The sequence below is a fragment of the Dryobates pubescens genome, chromosome Z, assembly GCF_014839835.1.
Source record: "Dryobates pubescens isolate bDryPub1 chromosome Z, bDryPub1.pri, whole genome shotgun sequence".
NCBI classification, from domain to species: Eukaryota; Metazoa; Chordata; class Aves; order Piciformes; family Picidae; genus Dryobates; species Dryobates pubescens.
In genome coordinates this window covers 42537304-42560918 of record NC_071657.1, presented here as the reverse complement: position 1 = coordinate 42560918, position 23615 = coordinate 42537304, and the positions used below count along the sequence as shown (strand labels likewise).

At 40.6% G+C, this 23615-nt stretch overlaps 1 protein-coding gene across 1 annotated transcript in view; it reads right to left on the bottom strand.

The window, feature by feature from the left end:
* MAMDC2 (MAM domain containing 2) overlaps positions 1-23615 on the bottom strand; it is a 70529-nt gene that overhangs the window by 13675 nt on the left and 33239 nt on the right. The window contains exons 2-8 of the mRNA XM_009905387.2: positions 18433-18698; positions 15738-15822; positions 14707-14844; positions 11708-11964; positions 9579-9672; positions 6991-7137; positions 5702-5967 (exon numbers count right to left, since the gene is read on the bottom strand). Of these exons, the coding sequence (XP_009903689.2) occupies positions 5702-5967; positions 6991-7137; positions 9579-9672; positions 11708-11964; positions 14707-14844; positions 15738-15822; positions 18433-18698 (1253 nt within the window). The remainder of the gene's footprint in view (positions 1-5701; positions 5968-6990; positions 7138-9578; positions 9673-11707; positions 11965-14706; positions 14845-15737; positions 15823-18432; positions 18699-23615) is intronic.

Here is a 23615-nt window from a genome sequence, read left to right as displayed (position 1 = left end):
GCTACATTTCTGAGGATGTTTTTCAGCTCTTGTAGGAGCATTACAGTGCTAGATAGCATTGCAAAGACTTGCATGAATGGATAAACAATATGAGACATTCGCTTTTGAAAACCTGAGCTTCAGAATGGTGAATCAAATCTACCAGAAACGAACAGAACTGACCTAAGCAGACCCTTCATTTTAATGCACTATAACCTTATCTTAATCTAGGCATTTGGACTTGTTTGAAGTTGCATAAAAGAAGTATCTTTCCATGGCAGCATATATATATATATATATATATATATGTATATGTATATATGTATATGTATATGTATATGTATGTATATATACACATATATATACGAAACACACACACAATATTAAATGTAGATTCTTGTTCCATGGTGCATGTGAGCATCTCCAGGTTACATATGCCACACCTGAATTTTTCTTTCAGTTGGCTCTGACATATGCCTGCCATGTATTGGCCTAGAAGATCAGATTCAGTACATTCACACAGAATTACAGAATGTGAGGGGCTGGAAAAGACCTCAAAAGATCATCTAGTCCAACCCCTGCTGCCAGAGCAGGATCACCTAGGACAGGTACATCCAGGCAGGTTTTGAACATCTTCAGAGACATTCCACAATCTCTCACAGCAGCCTGGCCCAGTGAAAAAGTTTTTCCTTATGTTCACATGGAACCTCCTGTGCTCCAGCTTGCACCCACTGCCCTTTGTCCTGTCACTGGACATCACAGAGAAGAGCCTGTTCCATCCTCCCAACACTTTCTCTTTACATATTTATAAACATTAATGAGGTCACCCCTCAGTCTCCTCCAAGCTAAAGAGACCCAGCTCCTTCAGCCTTTCCTCATAAAGCATGAATCAATTTGTATCAGATGAAAAAAAATAATCTCAGTATTTCAGACTCAGATGTTTATGCTGCTGTTTAAGAGACTTATACAACAATGCATGAAGGCTTTAGTTTATTCTAATAATTTGTAGGATTTCAAATGTTTTTCTCTTACTTCTCACATGTATTCCCTGGGCTCTACAGAGTATAAAAACACACTCTGTGTATAGGATCATAAGTACTTTCAACCAGCCTTCTCACTAGCATTATATAGCATATGTATTTGTAGACTGCACATGTATACATATAGATACATATGCATAAACACTTATGACTTACTTAGCTGGATGACACCCACTTCACTTTTTCAACATGGAAGTTTCAAAGTGTCACATTAAAGCCTGTTGGCCAGCTTCATGTTTCCTGCTCACAAAACTCAAGCCAACAATCTGTGCTGGACTGCAGTTAGCTAATTCACAAAGAGCTTGCAAAAAACATTACACAAACCAGAAGACGAAAATTTGCACCTTTTTATTGTCTTGCTGCAAACAAATATGTTATCAAAATAAAACAGATTTTATATTGTTGGCAAAGCCTTGGGTGTAGCATTCAATGTAGAAGAATGATGAAGGACTCAGGTATTTTAGAACAATTGTTTTCTGGCTGCAAAATCTTTGTGACCTTCAGGACTCCCTGGCCATAGCAGCATGACGACTGCCTCACTGACTTTAGTAGCCATTAAGGAACAGCCAGGACACTATTTACTGTTTCCACAAGCACTGACCCAACCTACAGGTCCCACCCAGTAATTGAGAACTAATGACCCAAATCACTGTGTATGCCTACAACTTGTTATCTTCCAAGCCTAAATATGATACATCCCACCAAAAAAAAAAAAAAAAAAAAGATAGGCACATCATCCACCACATCTGTATTAAAGGAAAGTTGGTAGGGTGGTAGCTCTATCTTACTTTGAGACAACTTCATTCCATTAAAAGACTGCTTTGCATTTACTTATAACATTGCCAAGATGCAATGATTTCAGCTCAGACTTTCCATGCTGGGTCCTTGCTTCAGGCTTGTTTTGGAATATTTAAGCCAAAAGAGTTCCATCATTTCTGAGAAGATTAGGAAAAAGGTTCTATTTTGACCCTACTAAAAAAATTCTTTGAAAAGCTCGGGTAGGAGTAGGAGTATGAAATGTGTCAGGGTTTGGTCTTTCTGCCAGAACTGTGCTTTCTGACAAGTTATTAGTTTTTTTAAAACACAAGATTTTGAAGAACTAGGACAAGCAGGGCAAACACACTGGGACATGGACAGAATTAGAAGGGGGGAAACATGAACTATTCACAACTGAGGAGTAAGATGGGAACAGGGAGGAGCATGTGGGGGGTGTGCTACCTATGGGTCAAGAAAGGTAAGACAAAGATGCATCACTGAAGAGGCAGGAGATCCAAGGACAAATTAGGAGACAGAAAAAAAGAAGAGAGATAAACTTCAGTGATCTTGTTTTTCTCATGTTTCTTACTGTCTCTTGCTCCAGAGTCTGAAACGTAACTCCCAACTTGTGATTCCCACCACCCCTTGCTGTCAGCCAAAACGAGCTCTGATGCACCTCCACCACTGGCCTACACTGAAGACAGACACCAAAACGAGTGCTCCATGCTAGCTAAGTTCCCTAAGTCCTAGGCAGACACATCTTTTCAGAAAACTAACCTTTGTGTTTATACACATTTCCTTCTGCTGGGTTGGAAAAGAATAAGCAAACAAAATAAAGTGTGAAAGGACTTTCTAGAAGCATTAAGTTTGAAGAGTTGGGCATGGAATTGCAAGGAGAATCCAGAATCAGGTTCACTTTATAAAGTGATGGTTTATATACCCACACAGCCATCATAAAAACCATAAAACCTTTATACAAAGGTCAACATATTGTAGCTTATGCTTATTATCACAGAATCATTACAGTTAGAAAAGATCAAGTCCAAACATCATCTAACTCTACCAGGGCCACTATTATACCATATCCTTAAGCACTGTATCTTGACAGATTTTAAATACATCCAGGGATGGTGATTCAACCACCTTCCTGGGCAGTCTGTTCCAGTCTTTGATAACCTTTCTAGTATAGACATTTTCCCTAATGTGTAACCTAAACCTCCCCTGGCATAACTTGATGTAATTTCCTCTTGTTCTCCTTGTGCCTTGTGAGAAGAGACCAACATCCATCTCTCTACAAGCTCCTTTCAGGTGGTTGTAGAGAGTGATAAGCCTCCTTTTCTCCAGACTAAGTAACCTCATCTGCATCAGCTGCCACTCATAAGACTTATTCTCAACACCCTTCATCAGCTTCATTGAATTCTAACATAACAATAGCATCTACTACATAGGCAAACCCACAGAATTTCATACATACCCCCTAATACATAGTCATTTGGCTAAGGGATATCTGAACTTTGATATGCTGAACACATGCTGAGTTGTCTAAAGGCCAGTACCTCTCACAGTTTGTGATTTTTGAGGAACGCCTCCCAAACAGCAATATTTTGCAACTTGTTTCTGTAAGAAGAATTCTTCATCACAAGACCTGAAAGACCCACTAAGCATACTTGAAAAGGGCCAGAGGCCAATTAACTCTCCAAGTGCAGAGCAGTGTTTCTCCCGCCCCCCCCCCCGCAGACCTTCAAGCTTGGGGCAGCCAGGATTATTCAGATGCTTAAAAAACCTGCCACTTCCAAGGCTATGAATCATTTTTAACTGGCATACTCAGCTGTCATCACCAGTGATACAGTGTATATTTCTATACAAGCTACTGGGTGTGGGCTCCCCCATTCAAGAGAGACAAGGATCTGCTAGACAGAGTCCAACAGAAAGCTACAAAATTCATTGTGGGACTAGAACATCTCTGCATGAAGAAAGACTGAGAGAGCTGGGACTGTTTAGTCTGGAGAAGACTAAGAGGGGATCGTATCAAAGTCTATAAATGTTTGAGAGGTGGGTGTCAAGATTGAAGGTGCCAGTCTCTTTTCTGTGATAGGACAAGGAACAGGTACAAACAAGAAGACAGGAAGTTCCACCTCAACACAAGGAGAAACTGCTCTATGGTGAGACTGACAGAGGACTGGAAGAGGCTGCCCAGAGAGGTTGTGGAGCTTCCTTCTCTACAGACTTTCAAAACACGCCTAGATGCATTTTTGTGTGCCCTGCCCTGGGTGATCCTGCTTTGGCAGGAAGTTGGACTTGATCTGTGGAGGTCCCTTCCAACTCCTAATATTCTGTGATTCTGTTTTATACACAAAAAATATGTATATAAATATCTCATCCATTTTTTAAGTTATCCGATATCAGAGAGGAAACACCAGGCAACAATTAGGACTGAAATTTTCAGTGCAGATTTCCCTTTTCACACAGTTAGGTACCTATATATATATATTTTTTAACAAAACCTTCCCTCCCCCCCCCCCAAGAAAAGTTAACCTGAATAACTGTTTCCAATTCAAAAATTACTTATAGTGGGAAAAATGCTTAAGTTGTTTGTCTATAATCACAAATACTTGAGAGACACGAGAAGCGTTCATTCACATATTCACAGTAGAATCACACTAAAAACCCCACAGATTTAACTCAGTGTTATCAAGTAGTGATCCATCTGGTCCTCCTTGGGTGACTCAAAAATAATGAAAACCCATGACAGAAATGAGGATAACTGCAGAAGGAACATATACACAAATTTGTGTAAAAGTCAAGTCTTTGTAAAGAGTGGAAATGAGGAACAACAGCAGGTTGAGCACTTACCCAGGAGCTGACATGACACATTATGTTACTCTTAATAGCTTGCTAAGATAACAAAGTTCTCCACTGACTTCTGCTTTTGTATATTAACTCTGAGCCTGAGTTTAGGAAAGTAAGATCAGCTCCCCATTTTGACCAGAACTTACCAGTACTGACTATTTAGATTAATTAAAACCTGTAACTGAGTACTGTGATGCTGTCATGGGTTGATTTCTATCTCTTGCTGTTATTCATACCATGCTGCAATCACACCAGCCTCAAAAATGAAAGTGCTGGCTCCATGGAGCAAAGTACTATGGGGCTTGAAGTTCAGATTTTAACATGGGAAGCTTCCTGTTCCAGCTGCTGCTTCAGGGTTCTGGTTTTGGTTGGTCAGTTGTGGTTGGTTGGGTTTATTTTGATGGTGTTGTCTCTTCCACTGTGATGGTGGAGAGACAAGGAGGAAAGGGGGAGCAGTTTTCTGTCTTGGGCTTTCGGCTCACTTGCTTCTGCTTGCTGCTGCTTTGCAGCGTGCTTTTTTCTGCAAATAGGCTAAGGTAATTATGCATTCTGTACTATGATTATCTGCTCTTGATCAGTAAACCCTATTCTTATCTCACATTTTCTGTGTCTCAATCCCAAGTTTTGGTGTGTTGTTGTTCCCTCACTTCCATGTTCGGAAAATAGATGAGTTAACACACTGGTTTTATTTAACCTGTTTGTTCTTATTTAAATGATTACAGATGCAGATATCAGGAAACAAACAAAAAGGAGTGAATGTGGAGACTGCTGAGAAACAAAGACGCAACCAACTCTCATTAGAGCTCTTCAGATGAAATCTCTACAAATACTGAGATTGAAGTTGAGGGCACCCAGGAAACACTGCCCTAATCCTGGCATGAAGCCACCTTATTGGGGCTCCCAAGGGAGCCAGGCTGGAAAGCAGTACTCTGCTCCCTACTGTAGTGCCTAGGGAACTCTTGTCTTACTTTGTAAGTACAGCTTACTTAAGATTAATCCCTGGATAACAAAGAAACCTGAGAGAAGACAAGGAACATCCAACCAGAATTCAACAGATTTGAAGAGCTGACTCTTACCTTGAAAGGCATAGGCTTTTTGAAGGACATTTCAGCTTGGGTCCAAACTCCCTTTGGAGAGTCCAAGACGGACCAGATTTTCTCTTGAACAACATTATTCTCCTCAAAGATGTAAACAGCAAGAGTGCCAGTCATTTTGAAAAAACCATATAGGGCATAATAAAAGCGCAGACAAAACTGCAGGTTCCCTGGCAGGGTCGGGCCATAGAGACGTCCAATATAGCCAGGCTGCGATGTGAACTTCGTGTTCGCCAGCAAGTAATAACCTGGAAGAGAGCACAGTTGTTGAGCGTTTTGAATACACCGTTACTGCAGCTGATTTGCTAGTAGTCAGGTTCCATTACTGCATCACACTCTGGTTAGCAAACTAATTACTACTGGCAGGAAACAGACAATCATAGTGTTTAAAAGGAAATAAGAATTTTCTAAAGGCACCCTTGTGTCTTCCAGATAAACTGGCACATGGCTACATTACCAGAAATAAGCATTTTTCAAATTTACGCTGAAACATTCTCTGGCCTGTTGGCCTCACTGGAAACCTGGCTGATGCAAGGTTACCACTCTTGAGAATGAAGAATAAAGGACGGGGCACAAAGCCTATTATTCCCTGCATCAAATATAAAGAGGTGAGACTTTAGCACATATGATTAAGAGCTATGAATATCCTCCATAAGGAAATGTGTGAGTTTCAGTACATATTAGCAGGCCTTTCACTACCCAACATTTCCCAGTTTTCCCTTAAAAATGCCAACTATCCTAAGCCTGCAAGAGCTAACAACCCACCATTTCTGTATATTAAAAGCAACAAATTAAGCTACTATATTTTCTTGAATTATTTTTTTTTTGAAACATCCCTTCAGCAACTACAGATCAGTATAGTGAAGATACTCTGACTTACAGCCCTGTGTGACTATTCAATAGGTGACCCTCTCCCTTTACGTAAGTGAAGGCACAGCCAGAGTCCCAGGTAGGACAGAGTGGTATACAATGATTTTTTAATGGCAGGGAGTTGCAGTGAGGCAAGCTGACCGGTGTGTGGATGACATTATTTAACAGAGTGAATAATGATACAAGAAGTTAACATTCAGTCTGGAGGTTAACCTCTCTGGAAGCATTCAAGGTCAGGCTGGATAGGGCTTTGAGCAGCCTGATCTAGGGGAAGGTGTCTTGGGTAAAGTATCTAGCTTGAAACTTCCAATCCAAGCCATTTTATGATTCTACAAATCAATGATTCTATGAATCCTTTACATCAACCTTGACTCTTCTAGTGTAAAGGAGTTTTGAATTACCAAACCCAGTAGTGTGATCTCCTGCTCTATACACATTACGCTTCACTTTCACTCTGCTCCATCCTGGACCATCTTTGTGATCCTGGTAAAAATTACACAGATCTTCCTCAAAATTGCAGCCTGCCTTGGCAGGATCGAAAGAAGTTCCTAAAAGACGACACATATATTAGGAAGAGCACAGTATAAGCATGGGTATTTGAAGCACAAGTATGACAAAGTGTACACTCTTTTATCTTTCTTTGCATTACAGAAGATGATCATGCATACATATATATACATCTATATATGTTACTTCTATATGTTATGCATATATACTGCAAAGTCACAATGATATCAAACTACCAGTTTTCTTTCACAACTGGGTGTTATTTTCATATTGTTGCTGCAGACCATTTCCGTTCTGCTACTTGATATTTAGACAGAATGTGAGTGTGCATGTATGGTGTCACATTTCATTTCAGTTTCCAAGGGAATAAATTTCTAGAACCAACATATAATATTTTTTTAAAGTGCACTTTAAAAAAGCCAAACCTTTTATAGTCGTGTATAGTATGTGTGCATATGCATGCCTTAAGTATGTAAACCAAAGCCACCCCATGACCTCTGAGCTCTGACCACTGGAGCTATGCCTCACACATTCTAACACTGTGGCAAAAAGAGCTTCACCATTTATAGTGAAGTTGGGTAAAAGCAATGCAAAGCCTCTCAGTTGATGGCTCCTCCTTGACCTGCATATAGAATGTACCCCTAGAATTCAGGATTTTGCTTTAGTCTGAAAAAAATCCCCCTGGTGAATGGGTGCTTTTAAGTAAAACATTTCTAGTTCTTTAAAAGCCTCATCAGTCATTTGTACCAGATGCTGGGGGGAAAGAGTGGCACAACCCAAAGCCACCATGGAATTTTGGGCTATGTCAGGAGTCATGTGAGCATCATTACATGGCAGCACACACTTTTCTGCTTGGACATTAGGAGGGAATTTCCAGCAAGGACAAGGACACAGATGATTAGCTTCAGAAGAAGCAAAATTTTGGCTGTGGAGAGATGCCTGTGGTCTTTTCAGCCTCAAATCTAAGCCAGATCTAAGCACTGTCCATGTGTCTTTCTCTGACTGCAGAAAAAAGCAAAAAAAGGGAGACACCTCTGGTCTCCTCTCTCTGCTTTCCTAGCTAAAGAAAACACAGATGCAGCACTACTAGGTCCATGCAGCATTGAATCCAGCTTTTGATTCACCCTTTGGGGAGCAAGTTTAATACTCTGTTACCTCTTCCCTCCATTCGGCTAACACTGAGACCTTTGTTGACCAAAACTACAAGCAAAAACTTAATGCTATTATATATTCGGCTATGCTGATACAAGGAGAATGAAGGCTTCTTGCTTTTTAACATTACTGCTCAAAACTGTTGGAGATGGAAATAAGAGATAGGGCTGAAAGATTAACCAGCTTTGTTATATTTCAACAAAATACAATGATTGACATTCACTTCTAAAACAGAATAACAAAAAAACCCAAAACAAACTTAAGTGAGAGTTAGTAGGTAGAGCTCTAGCTGAACCTATCCAATTTACCAGTCAAAATACATCTTGGGCCATGATAATGTGACCAAATTCAGACTGGGGCAGGAAGTACTACAAAATTTGTCCCATACTTCAACACATATAACCCATCTGGAAGTGAAAATGGAAAACACAGATGAGCATACAGCTCCATTCCATGGCACAATGCTAACATAACTCAGGATTTTTGTTGCAAAATAAAGCAAAAACAGAGCAGGGATTGAGGAGTTCACATAACAACTAGATTTACTCAGCCAAGATTGGTGGATTAATAACATATCTGGAATCTATGTTCTATTGATACTTGATCATTGCAGGCAAAGCTAGGAGGGACTCTAAGCAGCATTTCAAAATATTAGCCAAAAATTCAAACCTGTGACCGGAAGAATGGATGGGCTCAGTTAGAAAACACTAATCTACTTTTGGCTATTGCTTAGAGCTATAATGAATCCCAAACAACCAGTACACAGCTACTTAAGTGGCTGCATTCACAAATGACAAATTCTTTTGTCCCATCTGCCTCTATGGCAGAGGTTCAGCTGACTTCTGATACTGTAAAAACCTATTAAAAACTTGACAGATGTGCCACTGTCTGAGGCAAAAAAATATCTCCCATTTTTGCTCAGGGCATGTGGCATAGAAGAATATAATCCCTACAAAGGCAATAATGAAAAGTCCAGGACATTTTCTTCCTCAGACAGTCACATCTGGAGAAATCTCCCTCTCTTTCTGCAAGAGGCTTGGAAGTGGTAATTTGTTCAAAAGCTGATGTGATGCAAATACAGCATTCAATTCAGCATTCTAGTTGCAGATTACTAATGCAAGGTGTTTGGAAAAGTTAGACACTGGTTTCTGAATCAGATGAATGGTATTACTGTCTATTTGCGTTTCATGACCATTATGACCCCATAGCTCTGGTCAGTTGAGAAGGTAGCATCTGCACATCATTACCAAATGTTGTAATTACTGACAGACAGTTCACAGAGGCAAAGCAAAGAGACAAAAGGAAGGTAAATAGCAATGACAACTCATACCTGTCTGATTGCTGCAGTAAATTGGAGAGAAAGAAATATCATCAAGGGCAACGTAACCTCCCTTGGCACTATTGAAAGCAACTTCAAATATTACCTGGAAATGATGATTGTTTGTTATTCATCTACCATATACACAACAATTTCAGTACATCCCTTCATGTAACAGAAGTCTGATCAGAGGTCCCCGAGAGAAAGAACTGAAGATGACAAGCATTCAGTTCTTCTCTCACATCGCATTTCTGGTGGATTCTAGTTCTAGTCACATGATGTAGGAAAAAAATCCTCTTTTTACCTTATTTAAAAACTGTTAACTACAAATTAAGAATGTGGATCAGCAATGTAAATTATGAGAAAAAGGGAACAGTTAATATTTTCTGTTTTATTATTGGGTTTTAAGAACCTCTCCCATATTCTGCTTAACTAATTTTTCTACATGCCAAAAACTATTATTTCAGTACTGTGACTTCTCCATACTTTTGGTTTGGGTTTGACATGGCAAATAGTTTCTTCCCCAAAAGAGTTGTCAGGCCTTGGAACAAGCTGCCAAGGGCAGTGGTGGGGTCCCCATCCTTGGGTGAGGTTTTGAAGCTGTGTAGATGTGGAGCTGAGGAACATGGTTTAGTAGTGACCTGGCAGGCAGTGCTAGGTTGATGGTTAGACTTGATGATCTTTGATCATCCCCACCTTCCTCTTGCAGTTTCAGGACATTCTTATTTAACTGAGAAGGTTGGAGTTGTATGCTCTGCTGAACATAGTGGTACCCTGTGCATTCATCCAGTGTTTTGATATCCTTTGTTTTGCTGCTTATTCCAGTATCGATTGTTTCCAACATGAATGCCACTAAGAATCACAAGGATATTTTCACAAAACTAACTACAACAATACCACACTCTTAAGTGATCATTAATTCACTTCCATCTATAGTGCTAGGACTGGTTTTTCCCTTGCATGTTATTTTGTATTTATTGACTAAGTAATTCACTTATCATTCAGTATTACGAGACCTTATCAAACCTCATATCCATTCCCAAAGCATTTGAGGTCTAGCAATTCAAATAGATGACTTAGTCACTGACTTTCTAGAGTATAAGACAATGTAATATCTGATGAAATTAGGTTTACCCCTAATAACTTCTGACAAAATGCAGGTTTACAGTGAATTAACAAGTAACGTAAGAGGAGTTAAAGCAAGTAGCATAAAAGCCAAGGCACTTGTAGTTCTAGTATTACAAGTGTATATATAGGAAGAAAGTATATATTCATATAAAAATATACATAGATGTATATGTAAAATCTATACACTTTATTCCAGTCTTTTAAGTTATGTGTATATGTATTAAAGAATATGTATTTTGCATATCTATAATGTATCTATATATACCATATATGCACATGCACACATGTTTTTTTACATATACATGTATGTGTGTGAATGTATATATATTTTATACACACAGAGTATATACGTGTGTGTGTGTATATATATATATATATATATATACACATTTATTCCAATCTTCTGAGGTTGGGTTCATTTTGGCTTTTTAAATAAACACTAGCAAATAAAAAGTTAAAATTATTTATGATACTTTTGAAACTAATTATAGTAACCATTGAAATCTGGCTTTCACATCTAAGGACTGCTGTCCTATTAAGACCAAATTTGGGCTCTTGTAAAATCACAGACAGCCAGTGTAAGGCTCAATAGAGAATAAAGCTCAAATATTTTTCTAAATTTTTCTTCTGCAGTCAGAGGAATGCCTTTTTATGATGTTCAGTATCCTCAGAACAGATCATTGATCACAGCAATATGGGACTGAGAGAACACTGACCTTATTTAGTATGACCTGAAAGACCTCACATTATAAGGACTCTACAACAGGACTCCCACAGTTCAAGCACTTCACCACCTGACTTCAACTTGGCTGAAGATCAAGCACCAGTATGAAAAACTCTTCCTCTTTGACCATTATGCAATGGACAAAGGAAACAACAGATTACCAGCATCTTTATAACCATTTTTCAGATACTGGATGGCCACTGCCGTGTTCCTGATTTGGTCTCGGTTTGAACTGATGTCTGATGCAACCTGGAAGTTTTAGCTGAACAGTGCAGGAATGATGCTTTACCTCCAGGGGGTATGGTGCATTGAAGTCAACTTCTGCTAGCATCCAGTCCGCACTCAGTGCACTGTCTGTTTTCCAGATCTCTTCATAAGAGCCGCTTGTGTCTTTCAAGTAAACAGTAAAAACAATGCTACTCTCCTGCTTAAGCTGATAATAAAAAGATAAGCAGCCAGACATTGGTGCAGTGGTCTTTGGTGAGATTAGCTGGGCCACTTCCTGAAAATGCTTGACATAAACAGAGTCGACATACATGTAGTGACCTAAAAGCACAAAAGATACTTGATAGAAGAACATTCTTTAATGGAGACCACTTACGTGAAGCATCAGGAGATGAGCAGGGACTAGATGTGTGGAGAACAATGGTGATTCCTAGGACATTTTAGGAATTCTAAAAGAATTTTATCTTTTTTTCCCCTTTCCTCCTATGTACAACCCAAAATTGTTTGGTTAAGATACTGGACAAACAACAGTTCCCAGCTCTTTTTAAAGTATTTATCTGAGACCTTTATATTAAATAAGTGATAAACTCTATGAATTTTGGGAACCATTCATAAACAGCAAAATCTGTTATAACTGGGTAAATTCCCTGCCTCCCAAGAGCACAGTGGTTTTTTTCCCAAGTGCAGCTTTTACCCAAGTAAATGAACAAGACTATAGCTGTGTGTTCTCTCACATTTAACTCAGCAGTTCATTCACTACATCAAATGAATTGGCAAATAACCTGTATTCTTCAAATTTCACTGCCTGCATAATTCTGCTCAGTCTGTCTAGGATTTGATTTCTAAATGTTCTATCTTTACTAAATAGATTGGGGTTTTGTAAAATCCATTAAAACCGGGATTTTGCCAGGGTAGGTGTTAATAAACAGAAAATTGCATTACAGATTAGTAGAATCCCTCCCCCTCAACAGCCAACATGACCTCCGGGGTCTTTAAAGGATAAAGCTTCTCAGACTTTGATTTTGGGTAAGCTATTTTGATTTAAAGAGCACACACCCATGTGCATGAATATGCTGTTCATCTGTAATTCTTCTTCCTCTGTACTCCCAGAAACACAGCATAAAACAGCATCACTCCATCAATGAAAAAATAGTTCTTCACAAGTAGAAAACTTAAGAAGAGAATGAAGCACACAACTGACAGGTTACTTCAGTATGGACATGTAATGGGTTGGGGCAGATCCCCTCCCCACCACAGGCAGAAATAACGACACAGGCAAACGGATTGCAAAAGTGATGGAAAGTTTAAATAGGAAAAACAATAACGAACAACAATGAAAGTTTTACAGAGACCCACAAGCACCATGACAAAGAGAGAGATCCCAGAACATACCCAAGAACATCCCATCCCCACCTGGGGGTACACCCAAACCCCCCCAGGGCTCTTTCTTCCCCCCCCAACCCAGCCTTGGGCCTGAGCAGGCCCAAGGGAGGCAGCTCACACCATTTTACCTAGGCAGCAGCAGGGGACGAAAGAGGAAGTGAAGACCCCGCATGGCCTTTTTATAGGGGAGCAGGGCATTATGGGAATGGAATACCTGGTCCCTGTGACCACCCCCTGGGCTGGGCCCACCCCTTGGGACCTCCCAGGTGTGGCCTGCGCAGTGGCATCTGGGCCAGCACCCAGCCTAAACCACCACAGGACACTATACACGATGCCATCAGGTTTGTATCTACACCACTTCATTGATTAACTACTAGTATTCTCAAAGCTGGAGATGTCACTTCTTGCTTGACTTCAGTGGAAGGAGAGGAAAGGGCTTGCTTGGCTGTAGGCCTCCTAAAGCCTACCCACTGCCAGGGGACTGATGACACAGTGTTCAACAGTGCATGAGTAGTTCTGGGCTTCATCTTTGCACTGCAGTTTTAGCTTAGTTGCAATCTTCCTGGCAGATGTATCTTCATAGCACAATTCTTGCAAAAAAGAAGGCTTTTCTGTGACATTTGGCTTCTTGGGGTCTTCTCAGACAATGGTCAGCAGCGAGGGTTTGGAGTGAAAAAGAAATTGCAGCTACAAGAAAACAGATCCCTCCCAGCTGGCAGTGTTTCCTATCACATACAGCACTTCATTTAATAGGCAGAACCACTGTCTGCTGTTGAAGTTGTGGCAAATAAAACTTCCATCAAAATTTTATCAGCATTTAGAAGCCACAGGGTGATGCACAGCTGGACTGACACTCTGTACTCAACTCACACAATTGTGAAATAAATAAAAAGGCACAGCGGCATGAGTTAAGGAAAGAGGATCAACCCTGCTTTTTGCGATGCAATTCCTTACACCTTTGCAAACCTCGCACTGTCTGAGACACACAGTGTGCTGCACCAGCTAGGCTTCATGACTGTCACCTACTGTGGTACCTCATGCAATACTACACCAAAGGTGCAGTTTTATGACTACATAAAACATACTTCTCTCAACACAGTGAGAGGGACAAGTATTTTGTACAGGGCAAGTGCTGAAACTCCTTTAAGTCTTTACAACATTCTGCCTACAACAGGCTCTATTAACAGCATCACATTTGATTGAAAGAAACAAAACTCCTAAACTGTGCATTTAACCTGTGATTATCCAAATATGATCTAATCCCTTAGCTTTCCTATTCAGCTCTCCCAATAGCCACTGGAAAGAAAACCCTTGCCAGACGTACAGAGTAGCAGTACAAAATTTCAAAACTTTTTGTGGTCCCTCCTTTTGGAATGCACAGAAAGATTAATTTTCTCTTTGTCCAAAACTTTATCCTTATTTTGAGTAATGCTGAAGCCTAGCAAAGGGTATAACAATCTTATCATAAATCTGATTCAGAACATCATGTGGGCTTCTGCAAATTCCTCACATCTTTTTCTAATCTCTTTTGGGTTTGTTTTTTTTCACATAAGTCATTCTTACCCTACTCAATGCCAGGAGAAAAGAAAGAACTCTCATGATAATTTGCAGTGCAAGAGTCATACATGGATTACAGACTCAAATTTTCCACTGTACTTCTGTTTTATGTTTGTTGCTTACCCAGTTCACTGTTAAGTGTGTGGTCTTTGGGCAAGATAGACTGAGAATTGCGAATGTTCCCTCCACCGACAAACCAGTTGACGTTGGGGTTCCAGCGATTCACAAAGCCACAAAGATGGTTTTCTTCAAAGTCACATTCTGCAATTGCAGGCATCACCAGCTTAAGTGCACACATTTTCATTACATAAACTGGAAGAAAGGCTATTGCTAAGTACAGCAGTGCAGATTGTACCTTTATTTATAAAACTGGACAGAGCACTTAAAGCTTATAATTAATGGAAGCAAACTTAACCACAAGTTTTGATCAAGTTTTGATAGAATTCTCATTCCCATCCTATTCAGTCCAACTATTATTTAGCATTATAGGACTCTTGTAGTTTAGAACCAATTAAAAGAACTTTAAAATACTCCTCTTCATATATTAAATGGTCAGAGCGGAACTTCCATGGATAGAAGAAAAGCATTTCATAGCATTAATGAAACTGCTTTGTTTCCTTCACAGAGCCAAAGAATTGTGACAATTCAGTTGGACTGTACCAGAGTTCCTCAGAAATGCAAAGGTCTCCCAGACTCCTAGATACTGAAATTTCTGAACTCCATTAGCAGTTTTGGCAAATGACATGAGGAAATAGCAGCAAGTGTAAATATCAATGGGGCTTTGAATCTGAATCTTGTAGATGCCACTGCAAGGATGAATGAGCAGGCAGACAGCAAAAATAATGTCACAGATGTTATACCTACTATTCGCAGCAGTTTAGTTTATAAACACATAACACTTATTCGTGCTTGAACAATAAATAGCTTCAGAATGAATTACTATGTAATATCTATTTGTATATCACAGAGATGGGCAAATTAAAACCCATGTATTAGTGTGTGCAAATTTTAAAATAGCTTTAAAGATAGATATGTATCAAATACGACAGCCTATTTTTTTCAATATGGAAAAAGCCATTGTCTTTCTTCTAAATCCAGATCTTAATTTTTTTTCCCCATGCAGAGAACACAGGAGGTGAGCACATAGTACTTACCAATACAATATCCAGGAGTTATTTTGATTTCAAAAACTGCTATGCTGGCAGATTTATCTTGTCCCATTTCACCTTCCAGTACAATCTGCACAGTATAAACCAAACTGTAAATTTTAGAGTTTCAGTATGGCCTGGACATTTAAACAGGATTAACAGGAAAACAAATTAAATGTGTGATGGGCTTATCATCCTTATAGTCAGGAGAGGTATTTTTGCTGGAAAAGCTTTCCAGTATGCATTAAACACAGAGTCAATGCTCTTTCTTGAGGACAGAAGGGACACTAAAGGACAATGAGACAAGGCCAAAGAAGTCCAGCACTTCACAGAATCACAGAAACACTCAGGTTGGAAGGACCCTCAGGATCACCAAGTCCAACCAATACAACCCTAAACCATATTCCCAAGCACCACATCTAAATAACCTTTAAACACATCCAGGGTTGGTGACTCAACCACCTCCCTGGGCAGCACATTCCAATGCCTGACCACTCTTTCTGTGAAAAAAATTTTCCTAATGTCCAGTCTAAACTACCCCATCGTAGCTTTAGGCCACTCCCTCTTGTTCTATTGCTAATTACCTGTGAGAAGAGACTAGCACCAGCCTCTCCACAACATCCTTTCAGGTAGTTGTACAAAGCAATGAGGTCTCCCCTCAGCCTCTTTACCAAACTAAACAGCCCCAGCTTCTACAGTCACTCCTCGTAAGACTTATTTTCCAGGCCCTTCACCAGCTTCACTGCCCTCCTCTGCACTCACTCCAGCACCTCAACATCTCTCCTGTATTGAAGTGCCCCGAACTGGACACAATACTGGACATGTGGCCTCTTCAGAGCCACAAGGGGACAATCAACTCCCTACTTCTGCTGGGCACAGCATTTTTGATACAAGCCAGGATACCCTAACCTTAACCCTACCCCTAACCCTAGCCACCTGGGCACACTGCTTGCTCATACTCAGCTGTCCATTGATTAGACCCCCCAGGTCACATATGGCATATGGAACTCTAGATTCCTCAGCTGTGGCTATACAGAAGGATGTTGCATGAGATGTGATGCAGTAAGTTTTGGGTAGGTTTAAGTTTATAAGTTTAGGGCCGAGCCCAGACAGTGGTGGTGAATGGTGCCACATCCAGCTGGCAGCCAGTCACTAGTGGTGTGCCCCAGGGATCAGTGCTGGGCCCCATGCTCTTTAACATCTTTATTGATGATCTGGATGAGGGCATTGAGTCCATCATCAGTAAATTTGCGGATGACACCAAGCTGGGGGCAGGAGTTATCTACTGGAGGATAGAGAGGCTCTGCAGAGGGACCTCGACAGTCTGGACAGAGGGGCAGAATCCAACGGCATGAGATTTAACACATCCAAGTGCCAGGTTCTGCACATTGGCCACAACAACCCCATGCAGAGCTACAGGCTGGGGTCAGAGTGGCTGGAGAGCAGCCAGGTGGAGAGGGACCTGGGGGTACTGGTTGATAGTAGGCTGAACATGAGCCTGCAGTGTGCTCAGGCAGCCAGGAAGGCCAATGGCATCCTGGCCTGCATCAGGAACAGTGTGGCCAGCAGGACCAGGGAAGTCATTGTGCCCCTGTACTGAGCATCGGTTAGGCCACACCTTGAGTACTGTGTCCAGTTCTGGGCCCCTCAGCTTAGGAAGGATGTTGACTTGCTGGAACGAGTCCAGAGAAGGGCAACAAAGTTGGTGTGGGGTCTGGAACACAAGCCCTATGAGGAGAGCCTGAGGGAGCTGGGGTTGCTTAGTCTGGGGAAGAGGAGACTCAGGGATGACCTTACTGCTCTCTACAACTACCTGAAAGGAGATTGTATACAGGTGGATGTTGGTCTCTTCTCCCAGGCAGCCAGCACCAGAACAAGAGGACACAGTCTCAGGCTGCGCCAGGGGAGGTTCAGGTTGGATGTTAGGAAGAAGTTCTATACAGAGAGAGTGACTGCCTTGGAATGGGCTGCCCGGGGAGGTGGTGGAGTCACCATCATTGGAGGTGTTCAGGAGGAGTCTTGATGGGGTGCTTGGTGCCATGGTTTAGTTGATTAGGTGGTGTTGGATTGGTTGATGGGTTGGATGCGACGATCTTGAAGGTCTCTTCCAACCTGGTCTATTCTATTCTATTCTAAGAGACTTTTCTATTCTAAGAGACTATTCTATTATAAGAGACTGGATGGGGTGCTTTGTGCCATGGTTTAGTTGATTAGATAGTGTTGGATGATAGGTTGGACTCCATGATCTCAAAGGTCTTTTCCAACCTGGTTAATTTTAGTCTATTCTAGTCCTAGTCTAAATACTCTCATCTCAGCTTCTGATTCCTCCTAGAAGTGCACAAAGGACAAGAACGAGTGAGCACAGCTGCAGAGCCAAAACCTGGCAGGTCCCATATTTACTACAGGACGCCAGCAGCTCCACGGGGCTGCCACAGGGTGAGGCATCCTTAACCTCACAGCTCATTCCGTTGTGCTTTTCTGTGAGCCATGCCACACATTTGCTGGGAACATCTTCGGCTGTGTGATCCAAGCTAACTCTGCTAGCTGATTTTAGAGACAGAGGAGTCAACTGACTCACATGCTGCCAGCCCTAGAGACAAAGGCCAAGAAGAGGACCCAGACTGGGCATGTTGAAAAAACAGTCCTTATGCCCCAACATGTGCATCAGGAAGCCTGCGGCATCTCCTAAAATCAGGCTTACCTTGTATTTCTTTGTGTTGTTTTTTAAATCTAAGCTAGCTATGAGCCAGCTATCTGAAGGCTCCTCAGCTGACCACAGCAAGCGATCAAAGCTCTCGCCTTCCTGTCTCAGGTACAGGTTGAGCCTTGTGGGATCAGGTGAAGTCTCTGGAGTCACTGCTATCTGATAAATCAATCTGACACAGCTCCACTCCTCAGAGTACAGCTCAGGGCTGGACAGAACTGCTTTCTCACCCTCATAAGATGTATCCACAAAAATGTAATGTCCTAGAAACAGACATACACCAGAATAATAAATGTCAGAGGCTCTGCTTTGCATCCCTGAACAAAAGTACTTTTTTGTAAGGGAGTGGGTGTTCTGGGGCTAAGTCAGGAGACTGGGACCACCACTCATTCACTAAAGAAGTTATTTACCTTTTCATAGCCCACTGTACCCACACAAACATAACTTCATGTGCCCCACAGCATTTTTAATTATAATTTTTAAGTTATTGGAATTTAAATAAAGATGCAGGTTATTAAGTAAGTATTGCCCTCCAGAACTGATAGCTGTAGACACAAAATTTGAAATGATTTCTGACATAAGGAGGAAAATGCTGTAGGATTATTTAGTTGTTTTATAGATCAAAACACTTCAACTTCCCTTTTTTTATTTTAGACTTAAAAACAATATATCAAAACTTCTAAAGCATTTCTGGTTTCAAAGAAAAAAACTGGGAAAACACACTCAAGGAGTAAAACTAAGATGTACAAATCTGCTGATACAAACCGAAAATGCAGATGCAAATGCAAACCTATATTTAACCATGAGCAGCTTCATTTGGGTTATTTCAAAATTACTCTCTGGATAGATATTTTAGGAGCAGGGCCTAAAACATAACTATCTTTAATTAAAAAACAAAACAACAAACAACACACAAACAACCAACCCACACCAAAAACACATAAGGCCAAAGGAAAAACATGTAGAAATAGGTGACAGTAAATGAATCAGTGAATCCCAGTGAAACAGAATCATGGCTCTGGAGACTTCAATAACAAATGAAAATCAAGATCAGGAGAGTAAATGGGATATGAGAGTCATGGAAACCTGAAAACCAATGCCAGAAAGAAGTAACATACAAGGAGAAAGAAGATTTCAAAATCAACAACAAAACAAGCTAGGACATCCATGTCTGAAATATGATCTCACAGATGATCTAGAAAATGAGCCTTCTAACCTAGTGGCAATGTATATCAGACAAATTGTTTTCTTGCTAGTAATTATCATCAGCCAGCCTGTGAGCAAGAGTTTTAGAGTTGTCAGAGACTGTGTTAAGGCAGTCCTTCACACAGCAGTACAACTCTCCTCTCCAGGTTCCACGTAGCATGCATTTCTTCTTTAATCTTTTTTCACTTGACCACAGAGCAGTCAGACTGATGTTAAGTATGTCACTGGCTTTTGAGGCACACCCTTCTCTCCCAAATCCTGACTAAACCCTTGAAATCTACCAAACCGCTGTGAAGTTTCTTCCTATGAGCTCATCTATTGCCTTTTCAAAATATTCAAAAGTTTGCTGATGATACAAAACTGGGAGGCTTGGCTGATACCTGAAGGCTGTGTGGACATTCAGTGAGACCTGGACTGATTGCAGACCTGGACAAAGGGGAGTCTAATGAGGTTCAACAAGAAAAGTGCAGAGTCTTGCACCTGGGAAGGAATAATAAACTGCACCAGTACAGGTTAGAGATTGACATGCAAGAAAGCAGCTTCGTGGAGAAGGACCTAGGAGTCCTGGTGGACAGTAAGTTATCCATGGGACAGCAATGCGCCCTTGTGGCCAAGAAGGCCAATGGTATCCTGGGGTGCATTAAGAAGAGTGTGGCCAGCAGGACCGCTCCCTGGTGAGACCACATGTGGAGTATTGTGCCTACTTCTGGGCTCTCCAGTTCAGCAGAGACAGGGATATACTGGAGAGTGTCTGATGAAGAGCTATGAGGATGATTAAGGGACTGGAACATCTCTCTTATGAAGAATGGCTGAGAGACCTGGGGCTGTTTATTTTGGAAAAGAGAAGATTGGGATGAGATCTTATTAATGTTTATAAATATCCAAAGGGTAGGTGCCAAGAAGAAGGTGCTCAACTCTTCTCAGTAGTGTCCTGTGATAGGAGAAGGAGCAGTGAATACAAACTAGAACACAGGAAGTTCCACTTCAGCATGAGGGAAAACTTCTTTACTGTAAGGGTCATGGAGTACTGGAACGGAGAGATGGTGGAGTGTCCTTCTATAGAGACTTTAAAGACCTGTCTGAATGTGTTTCTGTGTGACTTGTTCTAGGTGATTCTGCTTTGGCAGGGGGGTTAGAGGCCCCTTCCAACCCTTACCATTCTGTGGTTCTCTCTGATGAGATAAAAGTCATAAGCATAGACAGGCCTTCAAGGCAGAGAGTATGCACAAATACAGTCTAAAAGGTTCACAAAGTTCTCTTCCGTACACCCCTGGGAAGATGCCTGGAGCAGGCAGCAGCTCTGACAATACCCAATTCCTCGTGCAGCGCATGTTATAGCATCCCCCTGTAACTGCTCCATCTCTCACCTGCAGACACTGGGCAAAACAAACCATTTAAGATAAGTGCTACTTACACAGGGGGCAGATGCAGCCATAAGGGGCTGTGTAAATATAGAAAAGCTGCATTTTCTTTCCATTGTTAGGGAATAGACTGTTTTTTTGTCTCCTACCATAATTTCTTTTTAAATATACTGTGTCTGGTTTTAGTCTCTTGAAGGGATATATAAAATCACTGGTTAAATATTAATAACTTGTTACTGCAGCAGCATATGGAAGAAAAATAAACACAGGAATAAATATTTTAAAATGTGCCTAGTGTGCCTGTCAAATACTTAACCTGCCACTACATAAAATCTGAGCGCACAAACCATGCCTGTCAAATACTTAACCTGCCACTACGTAAAATCTGAGCGCACAAACCATCCACTCACATACAGGTATCCAGTTAGTCCACAACAGTTAGCATGCCATTTGCTGACATGTGCTGGCTCGAGGTATGCATGCTTTTTCACATGCACAGAGGATAAAGGGAAATCACCAGCACTCTATCAGAAGCCAAATGCTTCTCAAACATTTTTTTAATGTATAGAAGTGTCAATGTCCAGTTCAGATGAAGAACCTGGGTTTTTAGGCTCGCCTAAGTTTAGGCCATTTTGCTTACAGAGAAACATGTAATTCAGAATCCATACCTGCCAATTCCAGTGCAGATTTCAGCCCTATTTTTGTCAGCACTTTATTAGAAACCCCATAGTAAACAAAGACTTCATATAATGTTATTTTCTATTTTTTTTGCCTCTCAGAAATAAATTAGTGTTGCCATAGGAAAGCACATTCATATGAAGACCTCAAATTACCAGCTACAAGGTTTAAATGGCTGCCTGGCTTTAAGACTTAATTATAAGTAAACTACAGTTCTTCTGCAAAAATAGTGATTTTAAAAGAGAAAGAAAACCTCACAGAGTTTCCATTTAGGAAGATTACATCACTATAAACTTGACTGTACATTCTCCATTTGATGTACACTTGCTGAGACTGATTCCCCACTGATGTAAGTGCAAGTTATTAAAGTTGTTGTTGGTTTTGCTGTTGCTTTTTTAAAAAAGATTAACATGATCTTTTCACTAAGTCTCTAGAAATAGAGTGCTCTCATCCCCAATTCACTAGTGGTTTTAGCATCTTTGGATGTTCAAATGTGTGATTTGCTCCAGTGAAATGATAGAGGCCTTTATGTGTGAGTCTAAATGCTTTGCTAATCAGGATCAGGGAGCCTGGCAGTTGGCAGTATCAAGCACAGAAAATGCTAATGTTAAAACTCTTCTAAATGAATACTGGCATTTACTAAATGGCCTTTATATTAAACTGTATTTCAGCAATAGCAACAACATGTGCCATTGCTACTGAAAGAAAGGTCTCACAATGCAGACCTCATGGAATGACACAGACCAATTGTGAGAGCAAATCAATGCCAAGAGAGAGTTCCTTTGAGCAAAGAAGCAGATAACTTTCCACACTTATTTGTGGGAGTAATAAAAAGGATATTTAGCAGTCTATGGAAAATTTGATGAATGCCCAGTGCTGTAGCCTGAAATCTCTCACTGAAAACGTAACATGCAGCTCCATTTGCAGCATGCCACACAAATTGTTTTCCTTAATATCCTCCTCCTTCAGCTGCCCATAGCATTTAATTTATAGAAGTCATTCAGAAGCTAAGAGCAGGCTACTCTTCAAAGTCACAGGAAAGCAAAAGAAAGTCACAAAACGCTAGGAAAAGCCTGATGAAACAGAAACACACGCTAAAAATTCGGGGCTGCAGAAATACAGGAAAGCTGCACTTCCTTTCCCTTTTAAAGGAACAGTATGAGGGTTTGCCATTATGCTGAAGACACCATACAAGCTGCTTCACAGACCACAAAAGCCAGGAACTGCTTCATTTGCTAAAAGCTACAGCAATGAGAAAAAAATAAATACATAAATAGAAGGGGACTCTAAGATGTATTGCCCTCACTACTCACTCACTACTCAGGCTGGCGAGTAATGCACTTTTTTAAACCCCATTCCTATAATGACTTTTGACCTACTGTGTAATTTCATTGCCTTCTCCTTGACAGCTGAATCAAACTGCTCAAGACCCTGCATGTGTTCCTTTTACATTTCTTCATGTCCAAGCAAAATAGTAAATCCAGGAAGAATTAGGACCCTGTGTTTCAAACCTATTCCTCATCAATCCAACAATACATTGTTGCAGTAAGACCTTTAAAATCCTTCTGTATGCATCTCTCTCTTCTTGCTGCTTCTGTACAGAGTCTCAGCTACACGTGGTGATTCCTTCTTTTCTCTTTTTTTTCCTTTTTTTTCTTTTTCTTTTAAAAAAAAAAAAACAGTGCAGAAACGCCTTTGGTTGCTTTCTCTGGAAGTAACATAAACAAGACAAAATACCAGACAATGACTAATAAACTAAACCAAATTCCATTGAGAAAACTGAAAAAACCTAAACTGAAAAAACCTAACTGGGATAACTAAAATTACTAGTTAGCTTCTCAATTATGTATCTCTTCTAAAAATTTGGATGGGCAACCACAGACATGTTAGACTTTGTGAGGTTGTTGCTCAGCAACAGTGTAGCTTTACAAGAAA